This window comes from Astyanax mexicanus, chromosome 16 (assembly GCF_023375975.1).
Source record: "Astyanax mexicanus isolate ESR-SI-001 chromosome 16, AstMex3_surface, whole genome shotgun sequence".
NCBI lineage: Eukaryota > Metazoa > Chordata > Actinopteri > Characiformes > Acestrorhamphidae > Astyanax > Astyanax mexicanus.
Window position 1 is genome coordinate 558,688 of NC_064423.1, and position 22,572 is coordinate 581,259.

Sequence of the window (22,572 nt, forward strand, 5' to 3'; positions counted from 1 at the left end):
TTCGAAACACCAAGTGTTAGTGACAAAAGCCTTCTAACATTATTGGAACAGAGACGTCAGTCCAATTATTTTAGAGCTCAGTTACATCGTTATTCCCCCACTAAAACCCTCACTGCTGCAGTCCATTTTCTCTTCTTCCATTTTCCCATCTACTGACTATTTATCTTTCCCTTGATATAAAAGTGGCATGAATTCTGAACCAGACACACATTTGATTTCAATTCCATATTTTAAAGGGCTCAATCTGAAACTGCCACACAAACATGACACCTGGGTCATATATGACATAAAAGAGAGGATTTATGTCACATTTATCTGCTGAGTCTACCCTAAGTCTGTTTAGCTCTTTAGTCCTCCTTGGAGTTGAGAGGTTTGTGCTAACTATAAGAAGGAAGGCAGTCTGATCAGACAGGAAGTGTGTCAGTGTGGACAGATACACTTCCTGGTTAAAAATAAAGTCGCCACCAAAAAAAAAACGGTCACATACACTAATATTTGTTTGAACCGCCTGTAGCTTTGATTGCAGCACTCATTCACTGTAGCATTGTTTCAATAAGCGTCTGCAGTGTCACAAGATTTATTTTAATCCAGTGTTGGATTCATTTTTCACCAAGATCTTGCAGCAGCATTGATGATGGTAGAGTCTGACCAACCACTGCACAAAGCAGCTCTTCTCCATCCAGCACATCCCAAAGATTCTCAATGAGGTTAAGATCTGGACTCTGTGGTGAACTCTCTCTCAATCCATGTGTGAAAATGACGATCTCATACTTTGTGAATCCTGAACTCTTTCACAATTCCAGCCCCATGAATCCTGACATTGTCATCTTGGAATATGGCCGTGTTCATCAGGGAAGAAAAAATCCATTGATGGAAGAATAACCTGGTCTATATTCAGTTTATTCAAGTAGAGTCAGCTGACCTCATTCTTTCAGCACATACTGTTGCTGAACCTAAACCTGCAGACCAACTGCAGCATCACCCACACATCATTTACTTACTTAAATCCAGGTGGAGACTTTTTTTTTGGCCAGGCAGAGAATTTATTCTACAGATCAGCTTTCTATTATGGTGTAATGAAGACAGAACATACACTTAATTAATATTAATTTATTATAAAATAATCAGTTTCTGTCAGTGCTGGTTTGGATTCTCCCGCTGTTCGGACTCTCGCGCAGAACCCCGAAACTATCAGGAGGCCACAGCTGCAATCAAACAGAGAACCTGTGAGAACCATTTCAACCCCCCACAGCCTCCTAAACCCAGTTAAAGCAACAGCAAATAAAAAAAGTAACAGAAGGTAACAGAAGCCTACACCCCACCAATAAGCACAGAATCTATAAGGATAATGTAGATTATACATAATGTAGAACTTTCTCACTTTTCTTACCTTTAAACACACTCGCCCTCTGATCAGAGCGTAGGGAACCGGCCCATAGCTCCGCGAATCAGTGGAGTTACTGAGGTTATCTCCCTCCAACCACACGTGACCTCGTGGTACCTGCAGTCACACACACACACACACACACACACACACACATACACCAATAATTGACTAATCATCAGTGATGGGAGTAACGGCGTTGAAATAAACGCTTAATATTTATTGACTTTTTTTCAGTAAGGAGTAATCTAAGTAATTACTCTGACTGTAACTATAACGCCGTTACCATTTCCCACACCCCATTACTGCACCTTACTTTAGCCCATTGACGTAGGAACTGGGTGGATTTGCATAAAGTATTGTACTAAATTCTGGCTATCCTCTACATCAACTTCTAGATAACTAAATTAATGTTCCTTCATTAAAGCTTACAGTAGGTCCTGCAATCCTAAATTAATAATCACAGTTTGAAAATGAAATAGTGATTAGCTGATCAGGTACATTAGGGCAAATTTAACATTACATACATATTTAATTTTTCCTAAACTTTGACTCCTTATCTAGCTAATTAAATAATAAGTTAAGTTAACTGACTAACACAGCTGCAGTTTATTAATCACAGTGTGTTTGATTTGTGCTGATTCAGAGACCCTGGTCACTGCACTAAAATTGTATGTTTTCCAGCAGACCCAACTGACCAGCTAAAAAAACTTTCCTTTATTGAGTTTACCTGTTAAAATCCCTTTGCCCTCTATGGATCATAAATCAATTATTATGTATATCAGCAGTGGATTAGACACATCATACCACCACTTACTTTAATATGCCTTTAAATCAGAGAAATCTCTAGAATATGCAGAACAGTGGGAATATGCAGTAGAATATGCAGAACAGTGGGAATATGCAGTAGAATATGTAAGAACAGGGTTGAGAAACACTGATATAGGCTGAGGATTCATTTGTAGTTCACAGTAAGACCACATGTCCTGACGTCTAACATTTATATTAACTTCTGCCAAAAATCTCTATGAAACATAAAATGACATCCTTTTCATAAAAGGACACCATCGTAAGAAGCTCTCAGTAGAAGAGTAAGTTAGCAACTCAGTTACTGGTTTGCTCGACTGTATATTTGTTTAGCACTAACACAACCTGTGCAGAGTTCTGAATGGAAAGATTAGCTTGCTCAACTAGAATGCCTTCAAGACAATTTGCTTAGCCTAGCTAAGTTACACAGCTAAAAAATTATCGCACCTTTCTCCAGTATAAAACTTACTGTCTCAACTTCCATCTTTCCAAGGTTACATATTGTAATTCTGCAGTCACTCAAGGTTTAGTGTGTTTTGCAGGGTAGTGCCAGTTAAACCAGTATAAACACATAAATCAATATTAAATTCTAGCTTGTGTAGAAGTTTACAACCCATGGCACTATATCTAATCTCCCTGGATGTGGATTGAAGAGAAAAACTGATGAAAAATTGCAACACAGGAAAGTCCTGATGGTGCATAAGCAGCCCATCAATTTCAAAGAAATGCAAGCTGTCCTGCAGGCTCAGGGTGCATCAGTGTTAACTATCAGTGTGGCCTAGTCTCTCTTTCTCACTCAGCTGTCACTAACTCAAGTTTGAGAACAATAAAAACGAAAATGTTTTACCCAGCACAGAAACACTTACAAAAGTGTGTGTTTTAAAGGTGTCTGAGGGCTCGCTGGTACACACTTTATCCCCCTCGATTCCGATCACTCTTTTACAGACATTCATCCTCGGATTAAATGGACTTTTAGCAATTACGATATCCCCTCTGCGAAACACACAAACAAAGGATTAAACATAAACACACACACATAAATAATTTATTGGGTACCACTTTAAAATAAGACTACCTTTATAAAGGGTTTTTTATTGGTTTACAATTAGTTTATAAATGGTTACTAATTAGGTTGTAAATGCTTTAAAAAGGATTAATAATCAGTTATAACAATGTGGCTGTGGGTTCACTATTTGGCAAACAACATGTCATTGTTGCCTTTTCTATGTATGTGTTATAACTGATTATTAATGATTTTTGAGGCATTTACAACCTAATTAGTAACCATTAATAAACTAATTGTGAACCATTTTTAAACCTTTTATAAATGTAGTCTTATTTTAAAGTGGTACCATTTATTATATATTTATTATATATTTTTTCCCCAATTTGAAAAGCCAATTAACCCCACCCTCCATTACTAGCCACCTACCCACCCAGAAAGTGCAAGGCTAACTGTGCTCTCTCTGACTCTGGCTGCTGATGGTGAGCAGAATGAGGCAAGAATAAAACCAGTGATTCTTGGATCATAGTGGCAGCACCTTAGTCTGCTGGACCACCCGGAGCCCTGAACATTAACGTTCATCATACACAAGCTCTCACACACACACACACACACACACACACACACCCTCACTCACTTTTCTATCCGGTACAGATGTCTGCTGATGCGCTCAGAGAAAACAACATTGTGGTTAGTGATAGTGGGCTCCATTGAGGGTCCAGAGCACTGTGGGTAAAAAGAACAATCACACAAATCAATACACTTATCAGTATACCTCAATCTGACCTAATAACAATAAAGATAAGAGCAGAGCTAACTGGCTGGAGAATGAATGAGTTTTTTAAATATGACAGGGAGCATGGAAAAGGGAAGAGCAGCTATTTATAAGAACTGTTGAATTTTTTAGGTACATTTACAGAACACGGAAAACAAAAAACATGTCAGAGATGAAGCAATAAACAACCACATTTAATGTGCTTGTAGAAAAAAAAATGTGAATAGGCCTTAGTTCAGATTGTAATGAAGTGACTGTAATTCAGATAATAAATCCAGTTCCAACATTGTTTGTTAATCTGATGTGAATCAGTGTGAAATGAATGTACTCACCACCACAAACTCTCCTATGTACTCGAAAGCACAGTGTGCTATACAGCCGTACTGAACCGTGAAGCCGACAAAGCCTAGAGCTCTCCCCAAAACCCTGTACACCATCGCAACAGCAGCACCACACACCCTGCAGAGAAAACACACACACACACACAGCTGTAATAATGCTCTCATGCTTCAGGTGCTTTTCCTGCAGCCAGTGTTTCTGCCTGGGTGAAGGTGAATCTCTAATGGGATTCTCTTATTTAACCAGATGAGGCTAAAAACACACACAGGCTGTGTCATAAAGTGTAGCTGCAGTATGGTGGGGTCCTCTGTAGAATTGTTCTATGAAGAATCCTTCACAGTAGTCTGCTGGTCTCATATTTGGAACATAAATCAGGTAAATGTAACATGATTACACTGAGCTTCAAAACTTTACTTAAATTTTACGTAAATGTGTGGCCTGGACAGCAGAAGGAGGACATACACAATCTGTGGACCTGAAAGTCCAGACAAAGGTTTGTGTGTTTGTTCCATTGTTCTCTGTACTAAAAACTTAACTATGCGTTGTCGTCGTTGCATACATGGGCTGTGCCTTTCTATATGTCAAAGTAATTGGTTTGTAGAATGCTTTTATTTTTATTTCGGCAAGTTGCTTTAACAAGATTACCCTCAGTTTCCTTTCATTTCTATGTTTAAATAAGGGTTAATCTACAATTACAGTAGATTAACCAGAATCACCAGCGTACACATTTGTATCCATACTGCTGGAGTTGATTTTTTTTTCCTTATGATTTGTCTTAAGGCTGAGGATAGCCTTCATGTAACTGGACTGGAGCTATCATCTACAAAAGTGATTTTACACTGCTGATGAACCAGACCATGGTTCAGTAGGCCCTGACCAAGAACACCTCTTTTGGTCAGACTTAAATTTGGTTTGCGGCCACTTTCACACCTGCGATCAGAAGCTCAGACGTTAACATCTTGGACTGCAGCTAATCTTGGCTTTAAATAAAGATCTTTATTTTGATGACCTTTAGCTCCAGAAAGGGTGATGAAAACATGGTCTTTATCAGTAAAGCCTTACAGATGTGCCCCACAGTACAGTTCTGTGTTTAACACTTGTTACTCCCATTCCTCAGAACACAGGCCAGCTGTTTGTTCTGCGTGTTCTGCGCTTTGGTCGCTCCGCTCGGCTGTCTCACTCTAATCACGTCACACGCGCTGTTGTTTTTGGAGAATAAAGAATAACTTTGACCACGTTCCATATCGGTGCTCTGATTCAACCCTATTCCTCTCCTTTCAGCACAGTGCGGACACACACTCCACTGATAACTATCACACTTCCCTCCTGCGCGAGAGTCCGTATTCTTAACCTGGCCGGGCGAGTGCGCTGACCTCAGAGCAGGAAACACAAATACACCCTTCAGGAAAGTAATGACATGTTATGGCTGTGTGTGTGTTCCCCTGTGTCGAGAGACACACACCCATAAAACTGACGAAACACAAATAACACGCTTACTGTTTCACCACATTAAACAGCAGCACAACCTGACAACACATAACATACAGATATGGAAACTTACAACAACCTCTGAAAGGATGATATTTATCAAATAAATCTTACTTTCTGAGCTGCTACATTAAAAAATAGGACCACCACATATATTTTCTGGCTATATCAGCTTTTGCTGGCTAACATGAGCTAACCTGATGCTGCGAATGGTACAAGAGCTACACACAGAGATATCAGAACAGCATGCACTGAAGAGAGCTGGCGAGATAAAACAGAAAATCACCAGATTGATCCATTCTGAAAAGAGACCAAACCACTGCTGCATGTTTTAACATGCAATTACACATTCTCGCAAAAACATTTATAGACTGTCATTTTAAATGCTGGTAGTTCCCTTCTCCAGCACATCCCAAAGATTCCCAATGTGGTTCAGGTTTGATCTCTGAGGTGGTGAATACATGTGTGAAAATGATGATCTCATGCTCCCCGAATCTCACTCTTTTAAAATTCTAGCCTCATGAATCCTGGCATTGTTATCTTGGAATATGCCCGTGTTCATCAGAGAAGAACAAATTGATGAAATAACCTGATGTGTCATTATATTAAGATAGTCAGCTGACCTCATTCTTTGTTCACATAACGTTGCTGAACCTAGTCCTGACCAATTACAGCAGCCCCAGCTATCCCAGCAATGATGGCAGTGACCTGTAATGAACATCAGCCAGTAACAGATGCTGTAAATACTGTATATCTCTAGGACAATTCATTATAGTTTGATGCAGCTTTAATCACTGTAACATTACAAAATAATTACAGGAGACCGTCACACATGCCAGATGTTATTTTCACAAGATCACGGGCCTCTCACATATGACTTACAGAGTAAGTACACTCAAAACATTAGGACAATAGCTTGAAAATGTTGTTATAATAACAACAACATATACCTGCCCTCTTAAAATGTTTAAAAGTAAGATACAATATTATAAGAAATTAAGATATTTGACCGTATTTTGCTTTTGATTAGTATAAGAAAAAAATAGCAATGCAGACTTTACTGTTTTAAAATATTTGGATACGTGTGGACGGGGCCTGAAAGAAAACCTTGTCTTTGTGGACTATTATAATAGAACTGCCTTCAAATCCTGAATGGTGAAAGAGCTAGTGCTCAGCAACTAATGCTAATACTGCTCCAGCAGTTTTAGCCAGGGCTAGCATCAGGTTACAGTCCGATATACTCACCTATGATCGGCAAAGAGCTAGCGCTTAGCGCAGTTAGCGGCTAATGCTAATACTGCTACAGCAGTGCTCGCTGGGGTTAGCAGCAGGCTTATAGTTCGATATACTCATCTCTAAACAGCAAAAGTGCTAGTGCTTAGCTACTAATGGAGAAACTTAAATAAAACTCCTAATGGCAATTTATGAAGAAGAAGAAAAATAAACCAAAATGTGATATGACCAGAGCACGACAGGTGGTTTAATACCGCTGCTAGCTTGCTAGCCTACTGTGCTGCTAGCCCGTGATGTCAATTAAGTGCACAATAGCTATAGATTACTTTGTAATTCAGAGGATCCAGTGATGTTCAAGAAGAAAATGTCCACAGAATAAAACATACAGGGTTCATATTTATTCACCACAGAATGTGATGAGATGCACGTTTTTGAAGAACCTGTTAATGGACCTTATTCACTCCACGGCCATGTTGAAATGAAAGCGAGGCTTGGGGGTTACACTCCTAAACCAGGTTCCAGGGCAGCGAGGGAGCCGGCAGAATATACACCAGTTTTAATGGACAACTAACCTCAAACACCTCCCTGAATTACCGGTGAAAGCAGATGAAAACTAGGCAGAAAATAAGTAAAATATTTCCCGAACTGTTTTACTAAAAGGATACAGCAGCTGGATTTACGGTTATGTGAAAGACGTGGAAGGTAGCTAGGTAATCGGCTTTATTTACTGTATTGGAAATTCACGTGTTAGCTAGCTTAGAGACTGAAAACATTGTAGCGAATCTGCAGTTATGTTCTGTTTTACTGACTGTTAAATGCACTTGTGTTTAGATTATGGATCAGGTGTGTGATAGGGGAGAGCAGGGGAGGAGAGCTCTGTGTGTGTGTGTGTGTGTTTGTGTGTGTGTCAGAGTGAGAGAGAAATGGGGGGGTGGGGGCTTGCCGAGTGTGTGTGTTCAGCCTGAATGCTAGGTTAGCTTGTTAGCGATAGATTTTTTTGTATTTTGATGTGGTTGCAGCTGTATTCTAAGTTCAGCAATAAAGCAATTTTGAAACGTCTTTCTCCGTCATTCTTCCAACACGTCCAGCCGGACGCTACAATACTCTGTAGTTCATCTAACCACAGCCCTCATTACAAGCGTGTCCAGACAAATAACTTTCACATTCCAACCAGTGTCTAAATGAGTGTCTAAAGTGTTCTGAACTTACTTTTGTGTCCATGTTAATCTGTAATATCAAATGCGAGATAAAATGAATGTTAACATTAATGTAAATGTTAATTACAGTCCAGCTAAGCGTGAGAGTGTACACTCTTGTAAGACCAGGCTCCCCACGTTAGTATGTTAACTAGCTAGTTAACTGGGTAATATCAATATGGCTAGCCTTAGCTTGTTAACATACAGCTTAAATTAAAATGGAGATCTCTACTGTATTCACGGTGCAGCACAGAATCTTTGAGAAAACTATGGAAGGTTTGACCTCTATAAGATTTCTTTTTTTTTGAAGAAGTGAATTTGGAAACGCAGCTGTGAGGTGGTATCGATTGGACCCAGTGGTCCAACTCTACTTCCATAAGCCACGGCCTCCTTCTGGTACACAATGGTGACATAGGTGAATAAAGCCTATTTTGCATATTGAGAAATTCAAGGAAGACATGGAACCCCATATATGGGCATACTACGGGCTACAAAATGATGAAGGACTTCAGAGTGCACATAGTGACCCTAATTAAAAGAATAGGGTAAGCCAGGGGTGAAATTCTGTAAAACTGGTACCAATAAATACATAATTCCTGGTATTTGCTTATTTATATCAATATCGTAGAGCAGGGGTCGACAATTAGCTTTGGCCGTGGGCCAGATATTTTTCAAGCCATTACTTGGCGGGCCACAAAAATATGAAAATGAAGCAGGTAAACCCAAGAAGAAAATAAAAATAATAAAAAATAAACACAGCGCTCCTTACGCGGGAATCGAACCCGTGTCGTCAAGCTTGCAGTCAACACTGCCCCAGCTAATGAATTAGAATACTGTTGAGAAAAAAGGCCTTATAGGACACCGGAAGCCCAGGAACAGGCGAAAAAATAAGAACGGGCGAAAACTATATATTACACACTTCATACTGTAAACTAGTCTGCATTAATTATTATTACTGAATAGGGACCCGCGGATTGTGTTGCTGTGCAGCCTATAGACTGTGCTGCAGGCTGGGTGAGAAGCGGAGCGGCAGCGGGCTGGAGCCGGGAGTGCGGGCTGAGGACCGGACGGGTGATTTTGGGTCTCTGGAGGTTCTGGTGTTTACGGAACCAGTTCAGTGATGTAATTAATGACCTCACCTTCACAGCTTCTCTGATGTTTTCCTCCACTTCCGCTCTCTGCCCCTCGCCTCCTGCACGCGCTGCTCTGAGTGGCGGGGCGGCAGTAAGGCGCGCACCGATTGGTGGATCTACGTACTGCCCGTTTCTGATTGGAGGGGAGTGTGTGACGCAGATGATGTGCGTGCAGTGTGATGGCGGCGCCCGTGCAGAACACACCGTGCAGCAGTTTCCGAAGGAGCGGCGGCCGCGCGCAGATCCGCGGGACCCGCAACACTGGCCGCGCGCTGCTCACCACCTCCAGCGGAGCGCCGGGACTGGACCGCGCGCTGGGTGGGCGAGAGAGAGAGCGCGAGAGAGGAGTAGAGACTGACAGACAGACAGAGAGAGAAAGAGGGAGGGAGGAGTAGAGAGAGAGAGAGGAGTAAAGACAGACACAGAGAAAGAGAGAGAGGAGTAGAGACTGACAGACAGACAGAGAGAGAAGAGTAGAGACAGACAGACAGACAGAGAGAGAGAGAGGAGTAGAGACAGAAAGACAGACAGAGAGAGAAAGAGGGAGGGAGGAGTAGAGAGAGAGAGGAGTAAAGACAGAGAAAGAGAGAGAGGAGTAGAGACAGACAAAGAGAGAGAGAGAGAGAGGGGAGTAAAGACAGACAGACAGAGAGAGAGAGGAGTAGAGACAGACAGAGAGAAAGAGAAATAGAGAGAGAGAGAGAGGAGTAGAGACAGAAAGACAGACAGAGAGAGAAAGAGAGAGGGAGGGAGGAGTAGAGACAGAGAGAGAGAGGAGTAAAGACAGAGAGAGAGAGAGGAGTAAAGACAGACAGAGAAAGAGAGAGAGGGGAGTAGAGACAGACAGACAGAGAAAGATAGAGGGGAGTAGAGACAGACAGACAGAGAAAGATAGAGGGGAGTAGAGACAGACAGACACAGAGTGAGGAGTAGAGAAAAAGACAGAGAAAGTAGTAAAAAGAGACAGGATTAGTAGAGAGAATGAGAGAGACAGTAGTAGAAAGAGAGACAGAGCAGTTGAGTAAGAAACGAGTGTGTTAGAGAGTGAGAAAGGGAGAGAAAAGGACAGGGTAGGCAGTAGTTGAGTAAGGAAAAAGTGAGGCAGTAAGAAATAAATGGAGAGCAAGAGAGGGATAGAAAGATAAAGTGAGAGAGTAGTAGGATAAAGTAGTTTTATGCCTGTGTGTAAAATTCTCTTTAGATCATTGATTTTAAATTCAAGGATAACTATTATATTTACACTGAACAAAAATATAAACGCAACACTCAAATATCTTCCTACTCAAGCAACTTTCCTATGTACACAAAAGACTTTTTTTCCTCTCACTTTTGTTCACAATTGAGTTTAAATCTGTGTTAGTGAGCACTTTTCCTTTGCTGAAATAAACCATCCACCAGCCATCGGTGTGGCATATTAAGATGTTGGTTATACACAGTGGCACATAGATTGGGCACAGTAAAAGGCCACTCTAAAATGTGCAGTTTACAGTATTGCGAGAATCAGATTGCGAGATCAGAAAAGTTCAGCATACAACTGAAAATTAAACATCATACAGCTTTAGGGCCCTATGATTTCCGTGATGTAAAAAGAAACACAGATGAAATCATGAAATTGAGGAATAAAAGCAGAATTTATATATAAACACAGAATTTACAGAGTGAAGTAAAACCACCATCAGCGCTATGGGTTGCTCTGATACCTCTAAATGAATGCAGATTTTTTTCTGGAGCATAGATAATAACACAAACATATTGAGGCTTGGTGTCTCTCAGTCTAGTTGTTGAGTACAGCGCAGCAGAGAGAGAGAGAGAGAGAGAGAGAGAGAGAGAGTGAGTGTTGTATGTAATCGCTGGAGTACCATTTGAAATCCATCTTTATTTGTTCTAAAATTATTAATACAAAGTAGATTAGCTGATTACAGAATAGTTAAACATTAAAAAGAACTCCTCCACCAAGCTACAGTACTAAACACCTGCTTCTACAATGATAATAATAATAATATAACAATATTAATATGTTTTTATTGAGTAATTATACTTTGATTGCTGATAGTACTTTTTCATTGGTACATAATTTTGGGAGAACATTTTAAAGGCACGAGCTTCACTTTTAACATACTTTCCTGGTACTTTACTTATATACTGTAATATGAACTGACATTACTGAAAGGTTCTTTGTTTGAGGAAAAAAATAGCTGCAATCATAAAATTTCCATTACAGATTGTCATGGTTAATTTTTTTTTTTAGAAGTTTCTGTGTTTACGAAGTTACCATTTGTATATAAAGCTATAAGAACTGAAAACAGTTTTCTTTTAGCTGTTGCCCCAATAAAATTCACCCCAGCATACACTGACTTTACATTGAGTGTACACTGAGCTGACCTAATGTGGTTGTGTGTGTGTTTTCTGCAGGTGGCGGTTTAGTGGTTGGGAGTCTTCTTCTAATAGGTAAGAGCTCATTTACCTCATTGTTGAAGGGTTTGATTATTTAGGTCTAAATTTAGCACCATGCTAATTAGTAGGGTAAAAGCTTCATTAGAATGATGAATTGATGGTGTATATGTTATAACCTTACATGTGTTTTATTGGGATTTTTTTTCAACCAAAATAAAGTTAAAAAGTAAGAAAGTGGTACATACAATTGATCTAATTGGTACAGACGACCTGTGTGTAGCTAATTCTCAGTACTGGGGTTTGAATACGTTTGAAAGGCGCTGTGTAGGAGTAACAGTAGTGCTGGGCGATATGGGAAAAATCATATATCACGATATGAAACGATATATATCATGATATACCACTTTTATATAAATAAATTATAAATAAATTAACAAACACGAAAATAAGGGGATTCAATTTGTAATTTCAGTTCATTTTAGTTTTTCTTTTAATTAACGTTTTTATTAGTTTCAGTTAAGGAGAACTTTCACTTTCAGTTTTCCTTATTTAGTTTCTTTTTTGTTAACAATTATACTTGGTTACTTAGGTATATGGTGATTATCAGGCCATAGCTTTATATAAAATAAATATAGTATTAAAAAACAGATGACTACATCACAGACTATTTTCTGGAGCCAGAAATCTCGGGTCGGGTCTGGGAAGAGAAATAAAAATCAAAGTATCCTGCAATTTAAAAGAATGGAAAATTACTAACAACAACAATAATATAGTTCTGCATACTAGAGTTTAAATTGTCGTTAATGCTCCGCAGGTGGATTAGTGGGGGCGCGGCTCGCGGGGATTTGGTGCTTCTTCTACTGCTTACGGGCTGCGTGACGTTTAATCTCTCAGCCTGCCAGTCAGACTACAGTAGCAGCATATAAATCACCTGCGTTTTCCTACAGGACAAACCATTCAAACATGCGGATGAGCTCTCCGTACCTGATTAAAAAATCACACAGTGTCTGTCTGTCTTAAAATAGTTAGATACAGCTATTAAATGAATAAATCAACAATTATAGAAAAGACCAGTGAGAAGTTCTGTATGCCAAATAACAAAGGAGGCAGCAACAAGCTAGAAGCTAATAAGCTAATAACAACATTTAATAAACAGAAAAACAGATATAAAATAGAAAAAAACTAAACTAAACTCAAATGCTAAAAGAAATATAATCTAACGAATTCTAAAAATATCAAAACGAAATATTGAACACTCTAAGCAGCATCTTAAAGACAGAATATAAAGCTTTACCAGCAGCGCTATGAGACGCAGCACCTATAGAACAGAAGGATCAGCGGCAGCGTGACGGTTCTAGTGAAATAATTAAAATGTAAAAATACACAACAGAGCGTTGTGTACCAAATAAAATCAGTCCAAGATCTTCACCAAAAATACCCAACCCTAACACCAATACATTTTATCATAGCCTATTTTATATATTTGCATGAATAATTGATGAAATGTAGAAACGATATTTATCGCCATATCACACAGCACTAAGTGACAGTAATCTTTATGTCATGTAAATGCACTGTAACAGTACTAGTTGTTTAGTGTGTATGTGTGTTGTAATAGTAGAGTCTGTGGTGTTGTGACAAGCTTTATGTTGTTTTTTCTGTGGCTGCTGTCACCCAGGATAAGTGAGATTCTGACAGGCAGCATATGGAAACAGCACTGACCCACATTAACCCTGCAGCGCTCTCTCTATCTCTTTCTCTCTCTACATATATATGGATCTCTTTCTCTCTCTCTCTCTCTCTCTCTCTCTCTCTCTCTCTCTCTTTCTCTCACTCCTTCCTTCACTTCCTCCCTTTGAAAAATGTTTCCAAAGCCCTTGATGGTCCAGACTGACTGATGCATCCCGCCACTCTGCAATCTCTGCACTCCTCCTCCACTCTGTTCACACTAAATGCCCCCTGCCAGGCTAATAACCCCCGTGGGTTTTATTTGTGCCCCTCCATAGAGACAGCAGCACAATAATGCCCGGCCCCTGAGGGCCCATCTGGGGGCCATTGTGAGCAACTCTGAAAGCTACAAAGGGAACTGACCCAGAAACGCATCAATATGGGACGGGGAGAGGGGGGGCTGAGGGTGTTTACTGAAGGGATGGGCCAGGGGGCGGGGCTGAGGGGCGTTGAGGGGTTTGGGATGTGTGTAGGTTTAGGGGGGTTTAGGGGATCTTAAGTGACACTGAGACACAAGAGCCGAGGAATGTTTCCCTTGACCATGAGACTGAATAGAAAAAAATGTGTTTATAACCATAGGTCAGACACATAATAATATTAATATCATTAATATTAATTTCAGTGCCTTGAACATTTTCACTTTATTTATGCTAAACCCAAAATTTCCTAAATGTATTTTATTAGGGATTTTTTAACAATTTTATTGAAGAAGAAATAGAAAAGTGTAGTGTGCATTTGTGTTCAGACCCTAAATAAATCTAAATAAAATGTAATCAGTTGCCTTCAGAAGTCACCTAATAAGTTAATAGAGTGCAGCTGTGTGTAATTTAGTCTCAGTATAAATACAGCTGTTCTCTCACACTAGTGAACAAACAGCATCATGAAGACCAAGAAACTCACCAGACACGTCAGAGATAAAGTTTAAAGCAGGGTTAGGTTATGAAACATATCATAAGGTAGTTTCTAAAATGAATTACTGTTTGTTATTATAGTTCATATTATAGAACAACACATAACTGTCTGTGTGTTCGTGTGTGTGTGTGTGTGTATGTGTGTGTGTGTGTGTGTGTGTGTCTCCTGCAGAAGAAGATCAGAATGATAGTTACTCCAGGCTGCTGCTGCAGTATTTCTTGGCTGAGGGCGTGGTCAGTGGACATCAGCTCTACCTAACGTCTGCCCGAGATGACCCGGATGACATGATACAGGTATAATGGCAGAAGTTACTGTGATTTATTTAATACTTAAAACTCACAGGTGTTGAATTCAGGCTCACATTGAGGTTATAAAAATCATATCCCAGTCTAAATTTAAGCCATTATTCATAAATGGAAATGTATTCTACAACTGCAAACCTACCAAGACATTGGTGTTCACCCAAATTGACAGATCAGGCTAGGAGAGCACTGGTCAGAGAAGCAGCCAAGAGGCCCATGGTCACTCTGGAGGAGCTGCAGAAATCCATGGCTCAGGTGTGAAAATCTGTCCAAAGGACAATACAAAGTCATGCACTCCACAAATCTGACCTTTGCAAAAAGACATAAGAAGTGCTGTTTGCAGTTTGTAGCCACAGGCCATGTAGGACAGCAAACATGGGGAAGTAAAGCGCTATGTGTGGCAGAAAAGTAACACTGCTCATAACCCTGAACACACCATCCTCTCTGTGAAACTTGGTGGTGGCAGCATCATGCTGTGGAAATGCTTTTCTTCAGCAGGTACAGTAAAGCTGGTCATAGTTGATGGGGAGATGGATGGAACAGTATACAGGGCAACCTTTCACAGTTATGTGCTACTTTGTGTTGTTCAATCACATAAAATCTTAATAAAATACATTTGGGTTTGTGGTTGTAAAGTGATATAAAATATGAAAAAGTGGTATAAATACTTTTGCAGGCACTGTAACAGGTATTGGGGATTAAAAAGACGAGTAAGTAGAGAATCTCTCACACACATCTCCTCTCCAGCTTGGCTGCCCAGCAGTCTGAGAAAGGGGCTCCCAAAGGGTCACAACACTTCAACATACAGTGGAGAGAATGAAACGGATCAGCAGCAGTGGGGATCACTGAAAATACCCCTTAAACAAAAGCATGGCAGAAACTCTGGCAGCTGTAAAGTATTTCAAAATGCTCCTTTATCTGCTGAAGACAGACAGGTGTCTGGCATGAAGGGCGTGTACTTAGTCTTTTTCTCAGTGTCTATTGGTCAGTTTTTAACAAAAAAAAGCATAGGCAGAATCCACCAATAATGGATGAGAAACAGAGGGACACGTGACACCACCTGTCAGATGCGGTATATGGAGAGTGTCTCAGTCCTCGGTAGACGGAGACTATAGCCTTTTAGATTAATTTGTCATAAAAAAAAAAAAATATATATATATATATGTTAAAGTTTCTAGGCATTGACAGCACTCAATCCCGTTATTTAACCCGTGTCTGACCCCTTTAATTTACTCTTTAGTTCTCTCACTTGAGAGAGTGTGTATTATGATTAGGGGTGTAACGGTACATGTATCCGACACAAACCGTCACGGTACAGGGGGTCATGGTTCAGTTTGCGCAAACACATGCAGAATACTCGGGTACAGGCAGTCTATAGGAGACTTGTGGAACCAATAAACATAATGTGGAACTAATGAAGTGTTGCACCCAGAAAGTGTAGCTGTAGCACTGTTGCAAAAACACAGATCATTCGCTCGTACTGTCTCTCCCCCCTCACTCACGCCGTCTGTGTCTCTCTCTCCCTTACTCTCTCTTTCTCCCTCTTTTATGTTCTCTCTCTCTCTCACTCATTTACTCTCTCACTCACTTGCTCACTTGCTGTCTCTTTATCTCTCTCTCTCTCTCTATCTCTCTATCTATTCTACACTACACTATTTCAGCATTTTTTAAGTAATTGACACCATTAATTAGGGGTGGGCCTAAAATAATATCCTGATATTTCATGGTATTTTTCGCAATAACGACACTCGTGGAGATCTGACAAAACACTGAATAAAAAAATGTATTATTGCATACAATATATGGCACGGCACACCCCTAACTGGGATATTAAAAAATACAAATATTTTATCATATATGTAACAGAAGTCAATGATCCAGAATGTCATGATACTAATAACGCACTCCATATATCTCCATATATCCTGTATTAAAGTAAAATAAATGATACTGGACAGATATAATCTGTCTCTAGTAGATATATAATGGAAAATGAGAACAGTGTTTTTTTTATTGCTAAAATCAGTAAAAAAAAAAAATAGTACCCTGTTGTGATAATTAGGGTAATTAGGGGATGTTTCATATCGTTCATGATATTCAAAAATGTTGCCGATATTATTGCATTCAATGCGCTATGGCCCACCCCTACTACTAATACAATTTAATTTGAACATTCTTTTTATTTAATCTAATGCTGATATTTCTGAAAAAGAACTCAAACACTGAAATGCATCCAATAACATGCTTTGTACCGTTACACCCCTAATATTGACCGTTACTGTGTGTGTGTGTGTGTGTGTGTGTGTGTGTGTTGTGCAGGATCTCCCCTGTCCGATTCTAGATGATGTTGGTTTGAGTTCGTCTTCCTCCGCCCCTCCTGCAGACACACAGACTCTGGACACAATGAAAATTGCCTGGCGCTACCAGAATCTTCCACAGGTACAGAGCTCAGCGTGTTCACTGTCCCTCCTAGGCATGTTTCCTCCTACACAGTTTCTATTTTCTTGGGTATATATAATTAAAATGATTCGGGGTTGAGTGTGAACACAGGCAAGGACCCCTTATGGCAGTTTCCATGCAACTTATCACATGAAGAAACATTAGCAGAAACCGGTGTGATTCTTTGTTTAAGCCAGCAAAACTGCTGCATTGATTTTTACAGCTGAGTGTGTACTGTATTGTACAGATTGTAAGGTGCACTATCAATGAAGGTTTTTTCTTTTTTTTTTCATACATAAGCCGCACCGAATTATAAGGCGCCTAAGCAAACAAAACCGTAATTCTTAAAAAAAAAAAAAAAAGTCAAACGAGCACTGGATGTTAATCTACACAGATTTCCCTGCTGAAAATGTTTATTTACAGTAAGCTTAGATTTCCAATAACCGCTAGCCGTGGTTAGCAGCGTTCAGTGCTAGTAAATGCGCGTGTTGAGTGATCCGGTAACCCAGGGCACTATCAGCTAGTGGTTCATCCCACGTAACTCAGTAAACACACAGGCTACAGTACGATACACTCACCTCTGAACTGCGTAAAAGATAGCGCTGTGGTTAGCGGCTAATGCTAATACTGCTCCAGACTCTGGGTATACTTTACTAAAACTCCTGTATAACTCTGTACTTCTGCAGAGTGACTTTACTGTTCTTCACAACCTAACTGGTGGAATGCATACATAAGGCACACTGGATTAGAAGGCGCACTAATGATTTTTATGAAAATCAAAGGATTTTAAGTGCGTCTTGTAGTGCGAAAAATACGATAAGTTAGTGTTCAGGGAGAATCACTGCTGAAGAGAATTTAGTTCAGGTTCAGAACTGAAAGGATAGTCAGTTTGACTATGAATGCAATATATAGAGATATATTGAATTGTAACCCCTGTATCGTGATTAGGGTTGTAAGCTCAATTGTATTAAATCACAGAAAACTCAAACAGCATTGACGACATGCAGCAATGGGGGAGCTCTTCACACTGTGAAGCAATGGGGGAGCTCTTCACACTGTGATCACAACATTTAACAAAACTGGAGGTAGACTTCCGACATTTCCAACTTAAATAATTTGCTACCAAAGTGTTATACATGCTTTTATACATCACAACAACAATGTGAGAACAGTAATCCCTGAGGTTTTAACCATAGCTGGGTAATTTACAACTACCACTAGCATAGAACAGATGGGCAGTTTGGACACTGAAAATTATGTATTTACTGTTCAGCTACAAGTTCACATCTGGGAAGGAGCAGGTAGGTCAGAAAACTCTATCCAGTGTTGGGGAAATGTAATTCCAATTAATTAGCCATTTCACACACATCCTCTTATGTATTACTGATTGTTCAAAGTAAATGTAAAACATTTTTTTTTATATTACTGTTACAAACTTTTCTGGTATAGGTATTGTAAATGTTATAGTGGTCAGTCATTTTTATAATATTGTATAAAAGGCTTTTAATGGCTAGTAATAATGTGAAAAATGATTTCTACGAAATAATGTCAGTTTAAAAATATCATTGAAAATATGTAATAAGGTGTGGCTGTGGCCAGGGGTGTTCTAATTCTAGTAATCAATATGTTTTACGTAGCAGTTCTGTGTATTAACACACTCACAGCTTTTAACGTTTCCTTGTGTTTTTCATAATAAAATATAAACATTTCAGGAGGAATTGATGATAATTTGTTAGCTAAGCTTAAAGAGATTCTATCCAACCAAAGAGAGCACCTGGTAAAAAAAACACATCCCCAGAAACAAGTAGATTTGGGATTAAAAGACACAATCAAAAGCTGGGTAACAAAGCTTTGCTAAGCTAATCATCTAACTGGGATTCTAGCTGGCTAAGCTAAGCTTTCTGGTCAGAACTGTTCAGAGGTTGAGTTAGTGATAACCAGCGGTCTATAGCTATAGCAGTTTATAAATATTCTAATGTCATATTAAACCCTAGAACTAAGGAGGGAGGAGCTAGTCAGGTTATTTTGCCCCTGATCCAGTCAGAGTAGCTTAATGCTGACAGTTAACTGATTCAATCTATGTATGTATAATATAATTACACACAACTTAGGATAGATGTGGCCCTAATAAACACCGGTAAAGACTAGTAAAACATGGAAATTGAGACATCTCTAATAGGGCTGCAACAATTAGTCTATATATTAGTCGATTAATTAAATTTAATAACTAGAAATTTTAATTTGTAAAAGTCTTGCATTACACAAAGTTCTGCGGGACAGAAGTGCAATGGGAGATGGGTAAATGTCTCACTCACACAGATTACACTTAATTTAGTCTGTATCTCCAAAAGTGCCCAAACACAACAGATCAAATATTTACTCAACAAATAATTAGTACTTTCCACATTTAAGCAACATCTAGACATTTAAATACCTTTTAAATCTCATGTTTAGCTTTTTCTTTTGTTTTTAGAGATGGAGGGCATGGCAGAAATAATCCCAGACTAATCGACTAATTAAAAAAAATAATCATCAGATTAGTCGACTAAATAATCATTATTTGCAGCCCTAATCTCTAATGCTAAGTGATTCACACTGCATGAAATTGTGATCTGATATTCTCCCCATGTTGCTGTTTCTGTCTGTGTGTCCAGACTGAACTGGCCTCCTCTTCTCGGTTCGGACACTGCTATGACCTCTCTAAAAGGATGGACACTCGGATGCTTCAAGCCGTTCAGCGGCACACCTTTTACCCCCCACAGGAAAAAACAGATGAACAGACCAGGTAAGCAGAACCAATGGTACAAATTTATTTACATTTACAGCTAGTTTACTTTTAGGATTCTTGACTCAAACCCTTATTTTTATGTCCCCTAACCCTAAACCCTACTCACTCCTTACTCCTCCCTCACATTTCTCCTCTGATACATGTGAAATGTAATCCAAGATTCAAACCAACGATCCTCAGAGCTTACTTCCTGTAGGCCAATTAAAACCCTGAACCCTAACCTTTCAGTGCCGTTCACTTCTATGCCAACATCCTTACACCTGACCCTAGTCCAAGGCCTAATCTTTACTGAGATAAATAAACCAAAATCATGCTGTGGTGGAAAACAAAGATTAGTGACAGAACAAACACGAAAACCTGAGTCTGGATCAAGTGAGTAGCAATTATTTAATAGGAGAAAAGACAGAATACATTACAAAGCATGCGTTCAAGTCTCTCCCCCCGTATAGCGAACATCTCATCGTATTTGTACCCTTTTTTCTTCCCCCAGGCATATTAGCTTTTATGTTAAAAAGTCCACGTATCTTGGTACATCACCTAGCCGGTCTCGACTGGTCCAGTCAGGTGCATTCCTACAGCCTGGGGCGAGGGTGAAGCTCACACTTTAGAGACACGTAATTTCCAGAACCTTCCAGTGCACTGGTCAGTAACTTGTGCCACGTATGTTTTATGGTTGATGCCCGAGGGATGTGATCTTGTGGTCACCTGTCCTGCACGCCCATGTGAGCCATGTATGCACATTCTAATCTCTGCACCTAGTCACATATCTTCCTAAATTAAGGAATAATTTACCCTCCTTATTGATTATGAATCACCTTAATTAAATAAATTTCCATCACAATGCTTCATTAAGAGCTGGACTTAAAGTCTTAGCATCTGGGCATGCTCCTGATGAGATGGTGGATGATGTCCTGGGGATTATCCTTCCAGATTTTAATCAGGTCACTGAAGTCACTGAAGTCCTCGGTGTTGGGAATATGAGGTCCACTCACTTGCATCAATGCCATCATTCATCCAGGAACTGCCTGCATACTCTGGCCACATGAGGAGGGGTATTGTCCTGCACCAGGAAGAACCCAGCACACCCTGCCCCAGCATACTGACTCTGAGGAGTTTATCTCTTAACCTAACAGCATTGAGTACCACTGCCTATCATAGGAAGATTTGTGTGACCCTTCAATATATGACTCACTGATCTACCACCAAACTGTTCGTGCTGAAAGATGTTTCAGGCAGAGTAACGTTCTCCACGATCTCCAGAGCGGCCCGGTGCTGCTCTGTGAGAACAGATCCTACTAGAGTCCTGCTCGCTGGGTTGAGACCTTTCTACGGCCCTGCCCTGCTCTCCTCCTGTAGCAGCATCTATCCTGGTATCTCCTCAATTCTCCTCCATTGAGAGCGTGCTTGAGCTGGACTACTTGTGTAACCTTGAAAGGCTGCAGGTTCCACTGCTCCATGATACCAGTAGTGATAAGGACACTAGCACAATGCAAAATTAGAGAAGACTCATTTAGAAAGAAAGAAGGGAGAGAGTATTTATCTGTGGACAACCTGCAAACCCCCTTCTCTTTTTAGGGTTGTCTTGCTGTTGCATCTGTAATCACTCTCGTTTGCACCAAAGTCACGTATGCTTCTTGAATGGGCGGATTGATGTCCCCGAAGTCTACCTGACTCTGTGTTGTATTCTGATGATTAAGTGTTCCATTATTTTTGAGCTAATCTTATCTAATACTAGTAAATTAAACAAAAGTTAAAGATGTGAGTATAAATAAACTGATGGAGAGTGTTAGCAGTGACTCTGGCTGAGAGATGAGTGTGTAATCTGGGTCGGGAAGCGTCTCGTTCCTGCTGCCTAATGCGTCAGGTTTCTGGGGAACGGTGAGGGAGGCGGGTTTTATGGTGCAGATTGACTCTAATAAAGCGCTGAGCTCATGCTCCTGCGGGGCGATGGCCAAGAGGTCGGCTGCTGTTTGGTGTTTGCGGTGTTTGCGGTGCAGAGGTTTTTTACGGTTGTGAAGCGCCGGCAGCGCTGCATACATTAAAGCCTGCCGGTCACCTCTACAGCGCAAACAAATCAATCTGGAGCTCCGGCTTTATGGAGGCTCTCTGTGCTCTTTATGTCTGCAAACAGACACGGCTCTGTTTATCAGCATTACCTGCCCCTGTTTGCTTGGGGAAGTGTGTTCTGGTGCTATGAAGCCACGGCCGTGTGTGTGTGTTTGTGTGTGGGTGTGTGCATGTGCTGACTTGGCAGTTGCTGGATGCTGAGGTTGACGTAGTTTCGGGAATTCTTTTGTCACTCTTCCCGACGCTGAGATTATTATAGTTTTATGGTGAGGTTGGAACAGCGGTCATAAAGCTTTTAGCATTTAGATGTTAGCATTTAGGTGTTAGCTTTTAGTTTTCAGTCTGAAAGCTTGGTTGGCAGCAGCCTAAAAATGATGATGGTTATGATGATGAAGATTGTGATGATGATTTGCAAGTAACACTATTCACATCCCCACACACAGCCTGGAGTTAGGGCTTTAATTATCATTCAATAAAGCTAATTATGATGGGACTATAATTAGTTAATTCTGACAGACTATAGTACATTGCACTATAGTACACTGCATGAAGCATAGGGAGTGTTCTATTATGCTGTATTATAT

At 40.0% G+C, this 22,572-nt stretch overlaps 2 protein-coding genes across 4 annotated transcripts in view; one reads left to right on the forward strand and one right to left on the reverse strand.

The window, feature by feature from the left end:
* Positions 1-1,095: 1,095 nt before the first annotated feature.
* Positions 1,096-9,519, reverse strand: immp1l (inner mitochondrial membrane peptidase subunit 1). Of its 3 annotated transcripts, none has more exons than XM_007239783.4 (6): positions 9,365-9,519; positions 4,302-4,428; positions 3,832-3,920; positions 3,058-3,184; positions 1,391-1,501; positions 1,096-1,205 (listed from the first exon to the last, which is right to left on the reverse strand). In XM_007239783.4, exons 2-6 carry the CDS (start codon positions 4,404-4,406, stop codon positions 1,125-1,127), a joined length of 513 nt encoding a protein of 170 aa, XP_007239845.1. In that variant the 5' UTR covers positions 4,407-4,428; positions 9,365-9,519; the 3' UTR covers positions 1,096-1,124. The 3 variants fall into 3 exon arrangements, with proteins under 3 accessions (XP_007239845.1, XP_007239846.1, XP_022525195.2); XM_007239784.3 differs by lacking the exon at positions 9,365-9,519 and adding an exon at positions 8,995-9,287; XM_022669474.2 differs by lacking the exon at positions 9,365-9,519 and adding an exon at positions 6,420-6,444.
* elp4 (elongator acetyltransferase complex subunit 4) overlaps positions 9,514-22,572 on the forward strand; it is a 34,685-nt gene continuing 21,626 nt past the window's right edge. Inside the window, exons 1-5 of the mRNA XM_022669473.2 lie at positions 9,514-9,676; positions 11,771-11,806; positions 14,564-14,685; positions 17,014-17,133; positions 19,788-19,918. Of these exons, the coding sequence (XP_022525194.2) occupies positions 9,538-9,676; positions 11,771-11,806; positions 14,564-14,685; positions 17,014-17,133; positions 19,788-19,918 (548 nt within the window). The 5' untranslated portion in view covers positions 9,514-9,537. The remainder of the gene's footprint in view (positions 9,677-11,770; positions 11,807-14,563; positions 14,686-17,013; positions 17,134-19,787; positions 19,919-22,572) is intronic.